Here is a 19899-nt window from a genome sequence, read left to right on the forward strand (position 1 = left end):
GTTCCCTCCTCTCCCTAAGCCCCTCCCCTTCCTGTTTGGCTAGTTAAAACCCTGTTTGGTTGAGAGGATTAGCTCTGATCAGAGCAGATCACCTGCAAGGTCTGTGCTGCAAGCTCAGGTTCTGGGGACTGAGGACCAGAACCAGTCCGAGGACCAGAACCAGTCTGAGGACCTGACTGAGGACCTGACTGAGGACCTGACTGAGGACCTGACTAAGGACCAGACTGAGGACCAGACTGAGGACCTGACTGAGGACCTGACTGAGGACCTGACTAAGGACCAGACTGAGGACCAGACTAAAGACCAGAACCAGTCCGAGGACCTGACTGAGGACCAGACTAAAGACCAGACTAAGGACCAGAACCAGTCCGAGGACCAGAACCAGTCCGAGGACCAGACTGAGGACCTGAAGAGGACCATGGGGTTGAGAGCCATGTTCACGTCCATCAGGGACAAGACGGACAAGTTTCTGAATGAGAAAAATATCGTCACAGATTTTCTTGGTAAACTAGAGGAGAAGACCGGCATCAAGAAGAAGATCATTGCATTGGGTTAGTCCTGGTTTGGACCTCTTTTGGACCTTAGTTAGTCCTGGTTTGGACCTCTTTTGGACCTTAGTTAGTCCTGGTTTGGACCTCTTTTGGACCTTTGTTAGTCCTGGTTTGGACCTCTTTTGGACCTTAGTTAGTCCTGGTTTGGACCTCTTTTGGACCTTAGTTAGTCCTGGTTTGGACCTCTTTTGGACCTTAGTTAGTCCTGGTTTGGACCTCTTTTGGACCTTAGTTAGTCCTGGTTTGGACCTCTTTTGGACCTTAGTTAATCCTGGTTTGGACCTCTTTTGGACCTTAGTTAGTCCTGGTTTGGACCTCCTTTGGACCTTTGTTAGTCCTGGTTTGGACCTCTTTTGGACCTTTGTTAGTCCTGGTTTAGATCTCTTTTGGACCTTAATTAGTTCTGGTTTATCCTTCTTTTAGACCTTAGTTAGTCCTGGTTTGGACCTCTTTTGGACCTTAGTTAGTCCTGGTTTGGACCTCTTTTGGACCTTAGTTAGTCCTGGTTTGGACCTCTTTTGGACCTTAGTTAGTCCTGGTTTGGACCTCTTTTGGACCTTAGTTACCCCTGGTTTGGATCTCTTTCGGACCTTAGTTAGTCCTGGTTTGGACCTCTTTTGGACCTTTGTTAGTCCTGGTTTAGATCTCTTTTGGACCTTAATTAGTTCTGGTTTATCCTTCTTTTAGACCTTAGTTAGTCCTGGTTTAGATCTTGTTTGGACCTTAGTTAGTCCTGGTTTAGATCTCTTTTGGACCTTAGTTAGTCCTGGTTTGGACCTCCTTTGGACCTTAGTTAGTCCTGGTTTGGACCTCCTTTGGACTTTAGTTAGTCCTGGTTTAGATCTCTTTTGGACCTTAGTTAGTCCTGGTTTGAACCTCCTTTGGACTTTAGTTAGTCCTGGTATAGATCTCTTTTGGACCTTAATTAGTTCTGGTTTATCCTTCTTTTAGACCTTAGTTAGTCCTGGTTTAGATCTTGTTTGGACCTTAGTTAGTCCTGGTTTAGATCTCTTTTGGACCTTAGTTAGTTATGGTTTATCCTTCTTTTGGACCTTAGTTAGTCCTGGTTTAGATCTTGTTTGGACCTTAGTTAGTCCTGGTTTAGATCTCTTTTGGACCTTAGTTAGTTCTGGTTTATCCTTCTTTTGGACTTTAGTTAGTCCTAGTTTGGATCTCTTTTGGACCTTAGTTAGTCCTGGTTTGGACCTCCTTTGGACTTTAGTTAGTCCTGGTTTAGATCTCTTTTGGACCTTAGTTAGTTCTGGTTTATCCTTCTTTTGGACCTTAGTTAGTCCTGGTTTAGATCTTGTTTGGACCTTAGTTAGTCCTGGTTTAGATCTCTTTTGGACCTTAGTTAGTCCTGGTTTGGACCTCCTTTGGACCTTAGTTAGTCCTGGTTTGGACCTCCTTTGGACTTTAGTTAGTCCTGGTTTAGATCTCTTTTGGACCTTAGTTAGTCCTGGTTTGAACCTCCTTTGGACTTTAGTTAGTCCTGGTATAGATCTCTTTTGGACCTTAATTAGTTCTGGTTTATCCTTCTTTTAGACCTTAGTTAGTCCTGGTTTAGATCTTGTTTGGACCTTAGTTAGTCCTGGTTTAGATCTCTTTTGGACCTTAGTTAGTTATGGTTTATCCTTCTTTTGGACCTTAGTTAGTCCTGGTTTAGATCTTGTTTGAACCTTAGTTAGTCCTGGTTTAGATCTCTTTTGGACCTTAGTTAGTTCTGGTTTATCCTTCTTTTGGACTTTAGTTAGTCCTAGTTTGGATCTCTTTTGGACCTTAGTTAGTCCTGGTTTGGACCTCCTTTGGACTTTAGTTAGTCCTGGTTTAGATCTCTTTTGGACCTTAGTTAGTTCTGGTTTATCCTTCTTTTGGACCTTAGTTAGTCCTGGTTTAGATCTTGTTTGGACCTTAGTTAGTCCTGGTTTAAATCTCTTTTGGAACTTAGTTAGTTCTGGTTTATCCTTCTTTTGGACCTTAGTTAGTCCTGGTTTGGACCTCTTTTGGACCTTAGTTAGTCCTGGTTTAGATCTTGTTTGGACCTTAGTTAGTCCTGGTTTAAATCTCTTTTGGACCTTAGTTAGTTCTGGTTTATCCTTCTTTTGGACCTTAGTTAGTCCTGGTTTAGATCTCTTTTGGACCTTAGTTAGTTCTGGTTTATCCTTCTTTTGGACCTTAGTTAGTCCTGGTTTAGATCTTGTTTGGACCTTAGTTAGTCCTGGTTTAAATCTCTTTTGGACCTTAGTTAGTTCTGGTTTATCCTTCTTTTGGACCTTAGTTAGTCCTGGTTTGGACCTCTTTTGGACCTTAGTTAGTCCTTAAATGAGTTCCTTCCCTTGGTGTTTCCATGGTTTCGTGCAGTGTGAGTTTCCCAGACTCAGGAGGGGCTGGAGGACCGCCCCGGCGTCCCGCCTCGGTGCCCCGCCCCGGTGCTCCGCCCCGGCGCCCCGCCTCGGTGCCCCGCCCCGGCGCTCCGCCCCGGCGCCCCCTGGTGGTGACGTGTCTGTGTTTGCTCTGTTTCAGGGGCCGTGTCAGTGACTGGACTCTACCTGGTCTATGGATACGGCGCGTCTCTGCTCTGCAACATGATTGGCTTTATTTACCCCGCCTACTACTCGTGAGTCCCGCCCACAAACATGCCAGTCAGTCAGGAAGGGTCAGGGTTAAGTGGGAGACATGCTGCACTTTTGTGGTAGATTCATGGTTTGTGATTTGGTCAATATCGTGAAAAACAAACGCGGCAAATAACGATATTTATTGAAACAAATGTCTGTAAATTTGTCCAATAGGAGGAGAGGATCCGTTTGTCCAATAGGAGGAGAGGATTTATTTGTCTCTTTTAGCTCCTGATGCGTTGTGAAACTATTGTGTGAATATTGTACTTTGTTAAACTCGGGTTCAAACTCAAGTGACATTTGCTTTCTATGAATACATTTGTCAAAGAATGTATTTATATTGAATCTTCCCTGTTCTTGAATGTTGATAAAGGGACACAAACATTTGATCTATTATATTTTATTACTAATGTTAACTGTTGATAAGTGTTTATGAGTGTTAATAATATGTAAATGAGCCGTTTGCTCCCCCTCCTCAGGATCAAAGCCATTGAGAGCGAGAACAAGGAGGACGACACAAAATGGCTGACGTACTGGGTGGTGTACGGCGTCTTCAGCCTCGGGGAGTTCTTCTCTGACATATTTCTCTACTGGTTTCCCTTTTACTACGCCTTCAAGGTGAGACCTGCCCCAGGCGGCTGTGGCTTCTGCCCGCACAATGTGGCATCAAAGCAGACTGTAACCAACCGGTCTCTTTGGGGTCTTTTCTCCTCAGTGCCTGTTCCTGCTGTAGTCCTGGTCTATAACCGGTCTCTCTTTGGGGTCTTTTCCCCTCAGTGCTTGTTCCTGCTGTTGTCCTGGTCTATAACCGGTCTCTCTTTGGGGTCTTTTCCCTTAGTGCCTGTTCCTGCTCTGGTGCATGGCTCCCGTGGCGTGGAATGGTTCTCAGATCATATATAACCGTGTTGTGAGGCCGGTTTTCCTGAAACACGAGGCGGCCGTGGACGACATGGTGAACGACCTGAGCGGGAAAGCCATGAGCGCCGCCGAGAACCTAACCAGAGAAGGTAAGAGTACTGCGAGTACTACTCCGAGTACTACCGCGAGTATTACTGCGAGTACTACCGCGAGTACTACTGCGAGTACTACCGCGAGTATTACTGCGAGTACTACCGCGAGTACTACTGCGAGTACTACCGCAAGTACTACCGCGAGTATTACTGCGAGTACTACCGCGAGTACTACTGCGAGTACTACCGCAAGTACTACCGCGAGTATTACTGCGAGTACTACCGCGAGTACTACTGCGAGTACTACCGCAAGTACTACCGCGAGTACTACTGTAAATACTACTGTTTTCTGGGGCCAAACAGTAAAACTGAAGAAATAAATAATATTTTGTTGCGTTTTGAGAATTCTTCTTTGAAAACTGAAGGTCATTTTAATTTAAATCAGTTTTAGAGATTTGTGATAAAGGCGAAAAATCCACATAAAAGAAAGTTTGACTGAAAAGAAGAGGTTTTAACGGGCAGTGTTCTCGCTGGGCTGTGGAGGACGGCGGTGGGACCGTGGGCGGCGCTCGCAAAAAGTACTTAAAAAATGCGCGCTTGCACCGCCCACGTCGCTCGTTATGATCGGTGTGATCACACTGGCTTTCCATATCTTTTGGGTACCATGCGAGCCCCGTGGTACTTTTCGCGCGTGCCGCCTGCGCCTGGCGGTATCTTTTGAGCATGGCGGGGGCCCACAGCAGCATGGCGGCCCCGCATGCCAAAACCCCTCAGCGAGAACACTGACGTACAGCTGAACGTGTCCAGCAGCTGAGTGTCACTATAAATGTATTTGTTTCCACAGTTCTGTCCACGCTGGTCAAGAACAAGGCCCTCGTGGCTCCGGCTGACGCCAAAGCTTTACCAAGCCCCACCGACCGGACCCCGGACCGGACCCCTGACCAGACCAGCTCAGAGGCCGGACCCTCGAAACCGCGCAAACACGACAAGTCCCACGAGAAGTCGGAGCGGAAACGCAAAGACAGCGAGGACAAAATCGTACGTTTCCACGGCGCTCGCAGGAGGCAGAAGGGCATCTGACTTGATCCTGACTCGTGTCTTTTCTTGTTGTTTCAGCCGTTCTTGGGCTGAACGGAACCAAACGCTTTTCCTGCATTGTCTTCTGCATCTGAACATTTTAAACATGAAAGAAACTGACATTATTTTGTGTTGAAAAAGTCACAGCTTTGTCAAAAAAAAAAAAAAAAAAGCGTTTTTAATCTAAATTTGTACAAAAACAAATCAAAAACCGTCAAAACAGCCATAAATGTGCAGAAATATCACTTAACGCTCTCATTACACACAAAGTTTATCGATGTGTTTATTTTAATGCCGATAATTGAGGTTTTACGCGGTTCATTTATCAAAAAACGCTCGTAACGAGTAGACGTGTAGTTGCCATGACGATGACAGATTTGTGAACGCTCTGCAGCCGCGCGGGGTCAGACCTGACGCTGGCTCCTGATTGGTCCAGGCTGATCCCGTTAAAGGATTTGTCCTGTAGCAGATGGACACAAAGTACTTCTACTGCGCTACCCTGTCACCTGGACTCACAAATACAAGTACAAGTACAAGTACAAGTGCAAGTACAAGTACAAGTGCAGTTTGTAGTTTAAGCGCTTCATTCGGATCTCTACGTCTGACGCTTTAATCCTTCTCAAAATCGACATGAAAAATGATTAAACTCCAAGCGTGACGTTTATTTTGGTACTTTTACTGAAGTAGGTTTGAGTATTTACCCCCCTGTATCTGTACTTTTACTTAAAGCCACAGAGTGTAACTTTCCGGAGGTGTAAAGTCTCCATGGAGACAGATAAGCCGTACTGTGGAATATTACAGCCGGCGGAGCCACATTTCCATGGAAACGAGGCTCCTCCAGGACAAGTACGAGTCAGGTTTGTGGAGAGGCAGCGCACAGTAAACTTCAGTGCAATAAAAAGTACTTCCTAAAAGGTTACACACTGGGGATTTGAGTATTTAAGTACTTCATATAACGAACATTTCAATCATAAATTAAAGTAATATTTAATTTATTTACTTCTGACTCTTCCAGATCAATAACAAAGCCACGTGGTCCTGTCCCATGATGCAGCAGGGTCACGGTGAAAGCGCCATCTACAGGCTCGGAGTCTTTTTTACATTTACAGTTGTTTTAGAAGCTTTTATTTACACACATTCCCTTGTAAGAGATGATTTTTCTTCCTGAACATCATCTTTTTATGAAGCAGATCACGAGCTTTATTATTTATGATTTATTTTATCATTCAACAACTTTGTCATCGTACAATTGCTGGTTTAAAAATCTATATAAAAAACAAATAGACATTGAAAGCGATAAGTGCCATTTGATTTTAACCCTTCAAAAGTAGTGTTATTTTCAGTTATTCATTATTCTTTTATTTATTCCTTTATCACGTATTTACTTACTCTATTGTAATAAGTTTATGAAATAAATCACATTCATACAATTGTAAAAGCTTTTCTTTTCCTTATTTTACTGCTGAGATAGTGTACGTTACATGGTATAATAAACCAAATGATAACATAAATATATAGAATAAAATCACCAGAAGCAACAAATTGTACAATAAGTTCATAAATAGGGCAAAACAAATAACTAAATAATGTACAAAATAAAGTATGAGTTTTTTGTCATGGATCTATTATTATAAAGTCCGTCCGTTGTTTCGTCTATGTCACTCTCTGCGTCACTTTTACGTGATGACGCAGATGGCACGGCGCGCTTGTCACGTGACGCCTGACGTACGCTTGTCCAGCTCATCTTTCTGCGCGTTTTGTTTTCATCCGGAATTTCACGCAGAAATCCTGGAGTTTTGGCACTTTTGAAGCTCAAAACTCACACGAGGCACTTTGAAGACGTCACGTGGCCAGAAGCGCGCGTGTTGATCGCGCAAAAGCGCAGGTAATAGCGGGAAACGAGTGTACAGAGGATTAGCTTCCGCTTCCGCACTGAACTCAATTTGTTACTTCGGTAATTCCACTCGCTTTTTAATTGTTTTAAAGTGTAGTGCGTGTTTTACAGACTTTATATTAATTATTTCGACTTTTTAACATGTAAAGGTCAATTCGGCTAAGATAATATTTTAATTGTCCATTGTCAATTCTTCAGGACATTAATTTACTTCTACAGAACATGTAAACACAGAAAGGCCCTGCACTGGTCCCAGGATCTTCATTTCTAGGTTCATCTCTGAATACTGTCTCTCCTCTGTCCCTCCTCTGTATCAGACCAGGACCAGAGGAGATTTCCACAGCTGTGATCATGAACCTGAGCTCCAAAGGGAAGAAGCGTGTGGTTCTGCCCAGTCGCCCGGAGCCTCCGACGGTGGAGCAGATCCTGGAGGACGTGAAGAACTCTGCGTCTGACGATCCTTTGTTCAGTCTGGACCAGACCGAGCCAGGTACCAGGACCAGACCCAGGACCATGACCACGACTAGAGCTGACCAGGACTAGAGCAGACCAGGACCAGGTCTAGAGCAGACCAGGACCAGGACTAGAGCAGACCAGGACCAGGACTAGAGCAGACCAGGACCAGGACTAGAGCAGACCAGGACCAGGACTAGAGTAGACCAGGACCAGGACTGGAGCAGACTAGGACCAGGACTGGAGCAGACCAGGACCAGGACTAGAGCAGACCAGGACCAGGACTAGAGCAGACCAGGACCAGGACTAGAGCAGACCAGGACCAGGACTAGAGCAGACCAGGACCAGGACTAGAGCAGACCAGGACCAGGACTAGAGCAGACCAGGACCAGGACTAGAGCAGACCAGGACTAGAGCAGACCAGGACTAGTGCAGATCAGGACTAGTGCAGACCAGGACCAGGACTAGTGCAGACCAGGACTAGAGCAGACCAGGACCAGGACCAGGACTAGAGCAGACCAGGACCAGGACCAGGACTAGAGCAGACCAGGACCAGGACCAGGACTAGAGCAGACCAGGACCAGGACTAGAGCAGACCAGGACCATGACCAGGACTAGAGCAGACCAGGACCATGACCAGGACTAGAGCAGACCAGGACCAGGACCAGGACTAGAGCAGACCAGGACCATGACCAGGACTAGAGCAGACCAGGACCAGGACCAGGACTAGAGCAGACCAGGACCAGGACCAGGACTAGAGCAGACCAGGACCAGACCAGGACCAGAACCAGATAACCCAGTATTTCTCTCAAGGGGCTACAGCGACAAGTATTGTAGGGCAAAGCAGTATTCACACATATATATTTTAGAAGTCACCAGACTGATTTATATGACTCACATCTTAAATGTTGGTCAGATGAAGGTTTCAGAACTTTACAGACGTTGATCAGACGATGCTTTCCTCAGAACATGAACATCACCTGCTCTAAAACTGTCGTTGCAGGATCGAGTTCATCGTCGGGCGACAGAGAAGTGGAGCTGAAGTACGAGCAGTGCAGACGCTTCATGGACCTGAACCTCCGCCTGACGGACGCTCAAGAACGCCTGAAGGAGCAGCACGAGCAGCTGAAGAGGGCGGGGCACGGTCTGCAGGAGGACGTCCTCCAGGTCAGGACCAGGACTCTGAGCTGAAGAGGACGGGACACGGTCTGCAGGAGGACATCCTTCAGGTCAGGACTCTGAGCTGAAGAGGACAGGACACGGTCTGCAGGAGGACGTCCTCCAGGCTCAGATCTGGTCGTCTGCTCCAGAACTGACGCAGACAGAGGTTGGTGAGGTGGTGTTAGAGCGCCCTCTGCTGAGCTCTAAAATAGACACTAAAACGCTTTTCTTAATCATAATAAACATTGATGGTGCACGGTGGCAAAGGCGCTCTTGCCTCCCAAGAAGGAGATCATGGGTTCGATTCCAGGACTAGACCAACATCACATGATCTCTCTGGGTGGAGTTTGCATGTCCTCCCCTTGTTACCGTGGGTTCTCTCCGGCTCCTCCCACCGTCCAAAGACATGCATGTGTTAGGCAAAATTGGCAACTCTAAATTGGCCCTAGTGAATGAATGTGAGAGTGAACTGTCTGTAATGTCTATGTCTCTGTGTTGGCCCTGCCACGAGTTTGACCACTGTCCAGGATGTACCCCACCTAAGGCCCGAAGTCACTGGGATAGGCTCCAGTCACCCGCAACCCCGAATGGGAACAAGCGGTAGAAAATGAATGAATAATAAACAGTATAAAAAGCTCTAAGTTCTTAATCCTTTGACATGTTCCTCATCTTTGAACCCAAGCATGAAGCGGCCGTGACGTCATGACGTCGACGTTCTCGTGGTCAGAAGAGGCAGATTCACTTAAAACTGGACCATAATGAAATTGTTTTAAAAAACTGCTGAATTTGACTATTTTTCATCTATGATTTTAAAACTATTAATGTCATTTTTCTCTCAAACCAAAGTGTAAAGTTATTTCTGTTGTTTGTGTGACACGTTTGAGCTCCTGATGTTGTCATGGAGATTTGGATATTTGCATAAACCTTCCTGTCTGTTCTATTTAACGCTGTCGACTGTCAAACCATTCTTTCTGTCGAACATTGAGACTTTTAAACACTTTTAAACCAAATAAAGTTGTAAATCTGTGACTGAAGCTTCTAAAGAGAATATTTATGAATAAAGTCGTTTAACAGTTTATTCCTGACATTTTGACCTAATCATTCCTGTCTTTGCTGTGTATTAAAAGGCAGGAAGTGTTTTAGTCCAGAGAATGATTTTCAAAATAAAATTGCAATTAGTCAATCTTAAAAGAAACATGTTCACGCCTTAATGTGTCAAACTGTCAAAATAAAACCATAGAAACTAAACTAAAGGCTGAACAGAGAAAGGAAATAAACTGTTCATTTCTTATTATTACTGCGTTTTATTCACTCGATAAATTCTCACTTAGTCTGAATTTTGCTCATTTCGTTGCTTTTCCTCGAGCCGTAAGTTCAAGCGCTCGTAATAAAAGACACGACTGTAGTAAAACACGTTACACTTTTATTTGATGAAAACACTGAATATGACACGGGTTTTTCTGTTTCCTATTCCACACTCCGAGCTCCTCCCACTGCGGCCGCCTCCTTCACACTCCGAGCTCCTCCCACTGCGGCCGCCTCCTTCACACTCCGAGCTCCTCCCACTGCGGCCGCCTCCTTCACACTCCGAGCTCCTCCCACTGCGGCCGCCTCCTTCACACTCCGAGCTCCTCCCACTGCGGCCGCCTCCTTCACACTCCGAGCTCCTCCCACTGCGGCCGCCTCCTTCACACTCTCGGAAACACTTTTCAAATGAACCTTGCAGTCCTTCACATTTCAACAGCTTCAACCAAATCCACCGAATCCTCTCCACGGCTTTTCTTCCTTTTCTGAAGTCGAGATGGAATTACGTCATCACTAAATACTGCACTTGTTTCAAACGTCAAGCCTTTTTATTCATTAGTTGATAAAACTCAAGTCGGTTGTGTTTGAGTTTGTTTCTTTTACCAGAATTTAAACCTCAAAACCTTAAAAAGCCTTTGTCACAGTTGAATTCAGCTGCTTTAAGTTGGGCTTTGCAATTAAACTTCTATTTTCTTAGCGTCCAAGGCCAAAAACCTGTCGTTGAAAGGTCAGACTCTGGAGGAAGCGATTTAAAATAGCTTTTTCTGTTGAATCCGCAAGTGTTTTTAATAAGATAAAGTAAAATCTGAGTCAAAAATTCCGATCGATCGACAGGAGATAAATAAAACAGTGATAAACGTGGCTCGACGGATAAATGTCAACGGTCGCTCAGAACGTTTCCCGCTTTGCTGCGTTTTCACCTTCAGCTTCTCGATGTCGCGACCATCGGTTACAGATCTTTAGATAAATATCACCCAACTATTGTCACTACTTTCACGGCACGTTTAGCGTTTTTTACATCAGCGGAATCTTCCAAGTCAAACGAAATACAAAAAGAAACCATTTCGAACCGCAACCGAATCAGACCAAATCGGACCTTCGTCCGTCGTCTTGTGAAAGACGCTCTGGGATCGTCCCGCGGAGCTGCAGCTGGTTCGTGTGCACGTTTATAGGAGTAAAAGGGCGGATACATCGCATGCCGATACTCATTTGTGATATTTACAACGAGACCATGTGGATCTTTGTGATTCTTGTGGCGGTTTCGAGCCAGCGGAAATGTCTAATGGCTAATATCGTACGACACATCGGTCTCATTTACTAAAGTTTTCAAACTTTTTCATTCTTCTTTTGCCCCATCTCTTTTTTGGGGGAGTTTTTGGATCATCATTGGCTCATTTCCGTGTTCATTTGTCTTTTTAAAATCACAAACTTTGCGTGGACACTGTTGTACGCTTTATAAATGAGACCCCGGGACTTAGCGTCTTAAGTAGGCTGATCGTGTCGTGTTTCCAGTCCTGATTCTGACCACATTTAGTCTTTACACTTTGAGTCAAAACTGAGTCTAAACTGGGAATAAACCTGGAACTAAGGCTTGAACAGGCCAGGACTAGAAGAGGAACAAACAGGACAAAACCGGGACCAACATTTACCCAATTTAAACCTGATTTGGACTTGGTTTGGTCCCGTTTTACCCTTATTTAGTCCTAATCTAGTTCAAGTTCAGTTTTGAGTTTAGTCCTGGTTTAGACATGATTTATTTCTGGTCAGGGAATTATTTGGTTGGTCGATAATTTGAACAGAATTTGAACATTTTGATCTTGTGACATCCTTCTTTCTGGTTTAGCCTAGTCTTGGTTCAGTCCAGGTTTAGTTCTGGTTTGGCCCTGATCTTGTTTGGTTTGTGGTTGACCTTGAACGTGTCCATAACGCAAACATCGAATGGCAATTAAACCCAAGTTCACAATCCGAAACTCTGAATCCTCAACATTTCCGCTGGACTTCGAACGCACCGCCAAACGCAAACAGTTTAGATATAGATACTGGTTATACGAGTTGAAAAGGGTGAGATAAATGTCCAGAGCGTGAATGTCTTTCATGTAAAAACACTCGACAGTCTCTCGAGTCCTTCCGGTTCAGTCCCACCGCTGTTCGTCGTCTTCGTGGTTTTGCATATTATTCCTTTGTCACGCTGCAGAGTTAAAATCACTTTCATTTAAAACATTCGGTCTTGTTTTAAGCCGCCGTGACGAGTTTTTGCGTCATGTTTTCATTTCACGGCTGTTGGAGTTAAATCTGTGAGGTCGGATAGTCTCGCGTTAAGGCGTGGCTTTTTTCGGTGGAAGATCGCTTGCTTTGAATGTTCCACGATCAAGCATTAAACTTCCACTGTACGAATCCGTGTTTGTTTGTATTAGCGACAAAAAAACTTGTAGAACTTGTAGAAAAGTGGCATAAGCTCCACCAGAAACGTTAGTCCATAATTTAGCTTGAAACAATAAAAAAAGCAGAAATATCCTCAGAAAAGCCCCAAAACTGGTCAAAATAATCAAGATGAATATTCTGAATGAAAGCGATTTTAACGTTTTCGCAGCGATGATGAGCGTGAAATCATTGTCTTTAGGCGGTATGTTTTCACTACATTTCTACCAAGCGATGGTTAAATCTACAAATACAAAAAAAGGTACAAAAATCGATGCATTCGTGGAGTTTCCGAACTGCATCTTCTGTAAAGTTCAAACACATACATCCAACTGTGTATGTAGACTGGAAGCTATAATACGTGATAGTTTAGGTCGGGGGGGAAAAGCGGGGAAATGGGTGAAAATATTTGAGGTATAGGGAGCAGCAGCGTCCTTGTGCTCGACTAAATGTCCTACGATTCCGTTTTGTCTTCAGATTTCTCGCTGATTGTTTCCTGCAGCATTATTGGACTTGGGACGTAGTTAAACGGCGTCACCCTTGCGGACTTGCTCGGCGAGCCGTGCCGAAAATGCACCGATCCTTGCATTTGCGACCCGTCATAATCTCCATCTTTCCTGCTGAATTTGCCTTCCGGTACTTTCGCCGCTTTCTTCACCGCCGGCGAGGGGCTCGAGTTGGTTTTGTGACTGGCCACGTCTTCGGTTTGAACCGTAGCATCGCTTGTTCGTCTCGATTCTAGTAAAATCGTCGGCAGCTTCCCCGGCAGACCGCCGAGTGACGGAAGTTTTGCCTTTTCCTCGATGGGCGAAGGCACGAGCGGTAAAGCATTTTCGGGCAACGTGCTTTTCAAAATCTGTGGCACGTCTTCGTCGCGAATTCTCCTCCACGTTATTCTGCTGTCACTCTTTCTCGACTTGCTTCCTTTCTTTTTCGTATCATCGCACTCGCTTTTGGCTCTACCGCTCGAATCAGAGGAGGACGAGCGCAGCGATGATCGGCTTGTGACGCGGCTGAGGATGTTAATACTTGGAGACGAAGCGTGTCTCTTAAACGTGTCGGTTTCCGGCTGTTGTTTCGTGCGATTGTTATTGACTCTGTTTGAAGCGCTGCGTTGCGCTGCTCGACACGGACTCTCGGAGCTCGTTCTTCTGGCCGGACGTCTTGCTGCCGCATCTCTTTCGCTTGAAATCGCTCGAGAATTCACGTGTTTCCTTTCAAATGTTGAGTTCTGTTTTTGGACTTGCGGCTCTTTTGGTGGAGCAGGGATAGTCTTCACTTGCATTCTTTTTGGAGGCTGCACCACCTCTTTTAATTCCTGGCATCGTGACGAGCAGAGGAACACAGCGGCGTTTGTTGGTACTGCTCTCCGAGGGGAGCCATTTTGTGAACCAGGAGTGTTCCTGCCGGATCCGTCGCGCCTTACTCCCGTCTTTGTATCCTTGATAAACGTAAGCTGCCTCATGAATCCATTTCTGTCCGTTTCCCCGCCGCTTGAATGCCCAGAAGTCATCCTCATCAGTTCAAAGCGATTCGGAGGCCTCCTCGAGTTCACTAGATTACTATTGTTTTGTCTCATCATTTGATTGGTCACCAGTGGAGACAGCGGGCGTGGCTGCCTTCCCGCTGTCATGAACGGAATCCGAACCGGAGACTTCTGCGTTTTAGGCGGTGGCGACTTCTCGTTTTGGTTAACGACAGGAGAGCGTCCCCGTCTTTCTGGCGGACTCGTCGCCGGTGGACTGATGCTGGGTGAGGAGTTCTTCTTTTGGATTGGTTTACTAATCTGAACTGGAGACGTGATCTTTTTCTGGGGCGTTTTGGAAGGCGTCGAGCTCGAAGAAGATCCGGAAGAGGAACTTTTTGGAATCCGCGGAGGTGGAGTCGAGCTGCGTTTCGGCAAAGACCACTCCGTATCTTGAGGTCTACCCAGTCTGTGCAGGCTTTTGGACCGGTGCTGAGCAAGTTCTGGATTTTTGGGCACATCAAAATCGGTCGACGTCTTTCTCGGAGGAGGTCTCTGCGATGGCGGGTCTTCCTTTTTGGGCGTGTATATCACCGTTCTTCCCCTGAATACCACCGGCAAATTCGGCACAGGTTTACGCTGAGCAAAATCAAGCGGTTTGTTCGGCTTCTTTTCTTTCGCGAACTTCCTCTCTTTGGGCGTGAAGCTTGACGTAGACATGAACGAAAGCACTGACTCTGTTTCCTCCGATGACGGCTCTTGCGATTTCGACGCTTGGAGCCCCGTCACGACCGTATTCGCCCCTTCCTGAATGGCCCTCCATTCCACGCTGTTCAAGTCGGATTCTTTGTCCCACGCCATATCGTCGCTGTCCAGCTCCTCGTCTATGCTCCACACATCCACGGACCTTTGTCTCTGCTTCTCCGCCTTCTTCTTCCTGCCGGACATTTTGCGCCGCTGCTTGGGCATGGCGGACGTGATGCATCTTTGCAGCAGGTCGTCCTCAGAATCCAGACTGACAGAACTGGGTGAGCTCTGTTCTTCATATGGGCTGTGAATGAGCATTGACTTGTGCTGATTCATGCTTTTGTTTTGTCTGTTTTTGAACCACACTTGCTCCGCTTTGGTCTTGTGGTCTTCGAACTCTGCGTCGCTGAGGGAGCTGAGGGACGAGCTGAGAGAATGACTTCCCATTGATTCGTCCTTGATTAGGTTTTGTTTAATCCTATGAAAGCCTCTTGCTTTTTGGGAGTTTTCAATGCGTCCTATATTGGTCATACTTTTAGACAGTGTATTCCTGCTTGCCTCCCTCAACTGCTTCCTCGTTGGTCGTTTGGCGAGTTCTTTGTCTTCGTAAAAGCTGTTACTATCCTCGGAGGAATTTCGCTTGTGATGGTACATGCGTTCACTTTGGCATCGCAAATTCAAATTACTTTCAGAGTTGTGTTTGATAACGGGGAGCTCCATTCTAACTTGCATTTTTCTCTGCTGAATCGGCGACTGGTTCCGTTGGCTGGCCACTCTATCCGCCACTTCTTTACTTTGCATCAGGATCCTTTGCGTCGGCACCACGTGTTTGCTCATTCTCGTGAGCTGTATGTCGGGTTGGTAGCTCGGCCTGTTCGGTTTGTGAAAATGTGAGAAAATCCTCAAATCTTCGATGCGTTTTTCGTCATCGTCCATTGGTTCTTGCTTCAAACCTTTCGCCGTGCACTCTTTAGCGCCTCTCTCTTTTACCGAATAGCGTAAAGTTTCGTCGCTGAGGGAAGTTGTGCTGGAGAAATTCACTGCCGTGTTTTCAGCAGAATCCGAATCCTCGAATTTTTCCTTTTGTGGCATTACAATCCGTCGCCCGTGATAGATTTGTGTTTTTCCGTTCGAGATCATGTACACGGGAAGCTGTATCTGTTTTCTCATTTGCGGGTTGAGCATGTGCGGAGGTACAGTCATTAGCGAGGGTCTTAATTTCCTAAACCGGGACGGCATGGCTGAGTTTATGCATTCTTTTAATATTTCAATATCGTCATCCGAGTTCCCTTCGCTGTAGCGCTCATTTTGTCCGTGCTCGTCATCTTCGTAATAGGCGTTTTTATCGTTTTGTTGCAGTAGCGGTGTTAGCTTTAGCTCCACGTCTTTCTGAATGTAGTGTTCATGGAGCGGTAAGGCGCTCAAACTTGACGCACAAGAGAAATTTTCCGTGGGCTTCTCCACAGTAAAGTAAATCATTGTATCCAGATCTGACGGGTTGAATCTTTCTTTTGAATCCGTAATCTCCATAAACTTTCTTATGCTCGTTTCCCACTGACCCATCGGCTGCATTTCGGGTACGATTTGCTCTCCGTAACATGGCGTCTTGCTGCGACTTGGTGGCATAGTTTGACCTGGACTGTCTGGTAAATCACTCGGGCTTATCGTTCCGTCGATCATCTCGCTGCAAGGATCGCTCTGGATTGAGCTTGCGATGGACTGCGATTCAAAACTTCCCAACGAACTGACCGAACTGCACCTGCTCATCACCAGCGGAGTCTCGTGGATGTAATTCTCTGACGAACTCGAAGGAGATCTGTCCTCGAGCGTCGTGTTTTGCGCACTGCGAAGGAACACTTTCTCCCTTTTCGCCGAACAGGGAATCGCGATCGGAACCGTCTCTTTGCTCGGAAACGTTTTGGAGTCGGTCAAGAGAAGCTGGCTGTCGCTCAAATCCTCCAGAGTCTCGTCGTCTTCCACTCTTTTGACGACCCCTCCGTCTTCAACTTCAATTATTTCCAAGGACGAATCGCTGTCCAGTTCATTTTCGCTCTGTATGTCCAGCGCGCCAACCCCGTCCCCTTCTCCGGACGAAAGAGACGACAGCGAACTACAGCGTGAGAAGCAAATCGGCGTATTCTCAACAGAGTATTTCTGAAGTGTCTCCATTGGGCCGATAGTCGGACTTCTCATTGATGTCATTGGCGAAAACTTGGTCATACTTCCGCCAGTCATCGCAGTTGGCACCCAGGCCTGTCTCCGCATGGCTTGAGCCGCTTGCACGTTTATGGTGGTCTTCGCGACACCAAATTTAGCCACACTCTGGATCAGCGGGACTTGTTGATACGACGGCGACAGCTTTATGGAAGTCATGCTAACGTCTGAAGACATCTTTGTTGATACGCTGACTGGAGTTTGAACCAGCTGCTCTTGGTTCTTCTCCGCGTCCGTTAAATGAAAATCTTGCATTTTTATCGCTTCATTCCCCATTGTATCTCTCTCTGGGATCTCTTGTTCAGCCGTTTCATTTTGAACTGCATTTATGGCGTTCAGCAGCTGATCGTGCGCCATTTTCAGATCGAGTTGGTTCGGTCTTTGTTGCTGGATCGCCACGGGTCTCGGTGCTGGTTGGATCTGATCTTTACTCCCACAATAGCCGTCGCTGCTGCCGCTGTTCAGGCTGTCGGTAGAGACGCTCGAATGCGCCGCTTTGAGCCGTAAGAGAGCGTGCGCGCGGTTCAAGCGGTCCCTTTGCACTAGACTGCTTGTATCCGAGAAACGACACGGAGAACACGACATTGCTCTGCCTTCGTTCAGCTCGTCCATACTGTACGGCCAGTCCGCGAGGTGGTCTTCGGAGCTAAGACTCAGACTATCCTCCGACGACGTGTGCATGGTGATGTCATCCACTAATCTGTCAATTTTCGCCACCGCATTTGTGATTTTCTTCGCCAACTTCTCCGCTGCGGCAGATACAACGTCGTCTTCTTCAGGAGCAATTTGACGGATTTTTTGTGGCGGTTCCATCTCTCTGTCTCTTCCTGGTTTGTTGTTTTGTTTTTGCGCCTGGTTTTGGATCAGGTTAGAATTGGAAAGGAACATGGAGAGCATCGAGAAGCTTCCGGTCTCCAAACTGCTGGACATGTTCGGCCCCTCGTCGTCGTCGAAGCAGCCCGAATCGGAAGCGTAGTCCTTGACGAGACTCTCGATGTGCCGCAGCGGCTTGTTCAGCGTCAAATGTTTGGGACTTTGTTTTTCGATTGTGTCGAACGTCTCGGCGAGGTGCTTGGCGTCGAGCTCGGCCTCCAGAGCTTTCTGCTTCCTCATGTAAAGCGACGGCATGCAGGATCCGGGCGAAACCACGGCGGTGTCCTTGTATTTGAGCGGCCGATTGGTGAGCAGGTTCCTCAGGGCCGCGGCACTGCCCATGGCGATCATCTTGTGCTTGGAGTGGATGAGGTTTCGGAGCATGCTGACGGCACCCATGTCCCAGAGCAGCTCCTGGTCTTTGGGGCTGCGCGCCGAGAGGTTCCACAGGGTTCCGCAGGCGTTTCCGACGATGGTCAGACTGTGGGAGCGAAGGTGCTGGAGCAGAGTCTGCAGACAGCTGTGGTCACGGAGGACTTGTCTGCGGAGAGAGGAGAGAGAAGTGAAATTGTTAAGTATTTATTTGACATCGAAATATTTACCTTTTTCCATAGTTTTGGCCGGGTTGCGACTTATACTTAGGCTACCCCAAATAAATTGTCTGTTTGCTGTAACCCGAGTCAACATTTTTTAAGTGGCTCGGACGGCAAATTCTTATTTTTTTTACTTTGAAGGCAAAAAAAAAGATAAAAAATTTGCCATTTTTTGAGTCGGAGTGACCACCAGGGGTCAGGCTTCAATAGTCAATGACGGAAAACGTCTCTATCGACCCGATCGGGAGACTAAATCTCACGATTTTAAAATATTTTAATCAACCTTTTGCACGCCGCTATCCTTAATTTTGGTAGCGAAGGCGAGCGGGGGGAACATGCGGGGGACACGGGCGCCGCCATGTTTGTTGTGATGACGCTGCTGGGCGTGTTTCAATCCCAGAATGCATTTGCGTAAGTCAAATTTCACACCCTGACAGAGAAACACATGTCCTATGCATAGTCAAGTGGCGCCGACAGAGGCAATCCAATTAGTAAAAAGCAATATCTCGGCTCTTACACGCATTCTATTATGTTACAAACGCATGCGGAGGACTGAAAATGAAGACGCGTGGTGCACGATGCGTTCTCAGTCCTTAGAGATGAAAGATAGGTTTATCAGCGCAATAAAAATATTCGATATGGCGGTTTAGGAAAGTCCGGTAGGTCGGCGAAATAATTGAAAAATAAAAGATTTTGACGTTTTTTCAACAAAATGCTGATATTTTTTTTCCAGTCGGCTAGTTTCGTAGTGGGTCGGTCTTGTTACCGCAAACAGACATATTATTTTGCCTAGCCTTATATATATACTTTATACTTATACTCCGGAGCGACTATATGTGATATTATTTGTTATTTTAACACTTGCAACCGCATTTCATACTCCAGTGCAAATTATATATGTTTTTTCTTCTCTATTATGCCTTTTTTGGCTGGTGTGACTTATAGTCCGGAAAATACGGTACACTTATATCAAGATAATAATATAGTGTAGAAAAAGATACAGTTTTAATAATATAGTTTAAGTTATGTTTAGTCTAATAGCGTCACTGTTAATGCCTTAATTATCTAAAACTTTGAGGACAGTTGAGAAGAAAAGCTCTAAGAATGTAACTTTTTGTCAAAACATCAATTATATATTTGTGAAAGAACATATATGATGCTTATATTGTACCTTTACTTTGGCATGTCATGTTCTAGAACTTAAAATAACCTATTACAAGCGCGTAGTATGTTTTTACATCAGTCTGGCATTTCCCACATCAGGAATTGAGTTAAAGCTCCATCTACTGGCAGCAGAGAGAATTACAAATGGGAGATAAACGTTAGCCTTGACATGCTAATGCGAGCATGCAGTTGTAACGAACGTGATTTGAGCCAGAAATGCTCTGAATGAGTCTGAAGATGATTTATGGACTGAAAAAGCCGCACACAGGATCTCTGTGCTTAAGCACCAAACGAGCGTGAATGAAGCTAAACGCAGCTCCAGGTATGTTTCTGATGAGGGAACAATGTTAAAACACATTGTAAAAGCTCAAGAACATCTGCATGTGTAAACCTGAGGTGGCGTTCGGCCCCGCCCTCAC

General features: G+C 46.0%; 3 protein-coding genes across 4 annotated transcripts in view; 2 read left to right on the forward strand and 1 right to left on the reverse strand.

Moving 5' to 3' along the window:
* Window positions 1–392: 392 nt before the first annotated feature.
* On the forward strand, window positions 393–5196 carry LOC140354365 (receptor expression-enhancing protein 6-like). Its single transcript, XM_072439338.1, has 5 exons — window positions 393–551; window positions 3075–3168; window positions 3646–3784; window positions 4005–4173; window positions 4961–5196. The coding sequence occupies exons 1-5, from the start codon at window positions 419–421 to the stop codon at window positions 5194–5196; spliced, it is 771 nt and encodes a 256-aa protein (XP_072295439.1). The 5' UTR covers window positions 393–418.
* Window positions 5197–6907: 1711 nt separating this feature from the next.
* On the forward strand, window positions 6908–9730 carry cunh19orf25 (chromosome unknown C19orf25 homolog). Its single transcript, XM_072438630.1, has 3 exons — window positions 6908–7078; window positions 7405–7577; window positions 8544–9730. The coding sequence occupies exons 2-3, from the start codon at window positions 7439–7441 to the stop codon at window positions 8729–8731; spliced, it is 327 nt and encodes a 108-aa protein (XP_072294731.1). The 5' UTR covers window positions 6908–7078; window positions 7405–7438; the 3' UTR covers window positions 8732–9730.
* Window positions 9731–12507: 2777 nt separating this feature from the next.
* apc2 (APC regulator of WNT signaling pathway 2) overlaps window positions 12508–19899 on the reverse strand; it is a 40635-nt gene continuing 33243 nt past the window's right edge. For both annotated transcript variants that reach the window (XM_072439456.1, XM_072439457.1), the window contains exon 15: window positions 12508–18264. In XM_072439456.1, the coding sequence (XP_072295557.1) occupies window positions 12879–18264 (5386 nt within the window). In that variant the 3' untranslated portion in view covers window positions 12508–12878. The remainder of the gene's footprint in view (window positions 18265–19899) is intronic.

The sequence above is a fragment of the Eucyclogobius newberryi genome, unplaced genomic scaffold (assembly GCF_026437365.1).
Source record: "Eucyclogobius newberryi isolate DKJ021-1_F unplaced genomic scaffold, fEucNew1.0.hap1 SCAF_9, whole genome shotgun sequence".
NCBI lineage: Eukaryota > Metazoa > Chordata > Actinopteri > Gobiiformes > Gobiidae > Eucyclogobius > Eucyclogobius newberryi.

Bases quoted from the DNA above. Each gene is read 5' to 3' on its own strand.
- cunh19orf25 (XM_072438630.1), top strand. From the start codon at position 7,439: ATGAACCTGAGCTCCAAAGGGAAGAAGCGTGTGGTTCTGCCCAGTCGC. The intron at 7,578-8,543 runs GTACCAGGACCA...CTGTCGTTGCAG, and splicing joins TCTGGACCAGACCGAGCCAG to GATCGAGTTCATCGTCGGGC.
- LOC140354365 (XM_072439338.1), top strand. From the start codon at position 419: ATGGGGTTGAGAGCCATGTTCACGTCCATCAGGGACAAGACGGACAAG. The intron at 3,169-3,645 runs GTGAGTCCCGCC...CCCCCTCCTCAG, and splicing joins ATTTACCCCGCCTACTACTC to GATCAAAGCCATTGAGAGCG. The intron at 4,174-4,960 runs GTAAGAGTACTG...TTGTTTCCACAG, and splicing joins CGAGAACCTAACCAGAGAAG to TTCTGTCCACGCTGGTCAAG.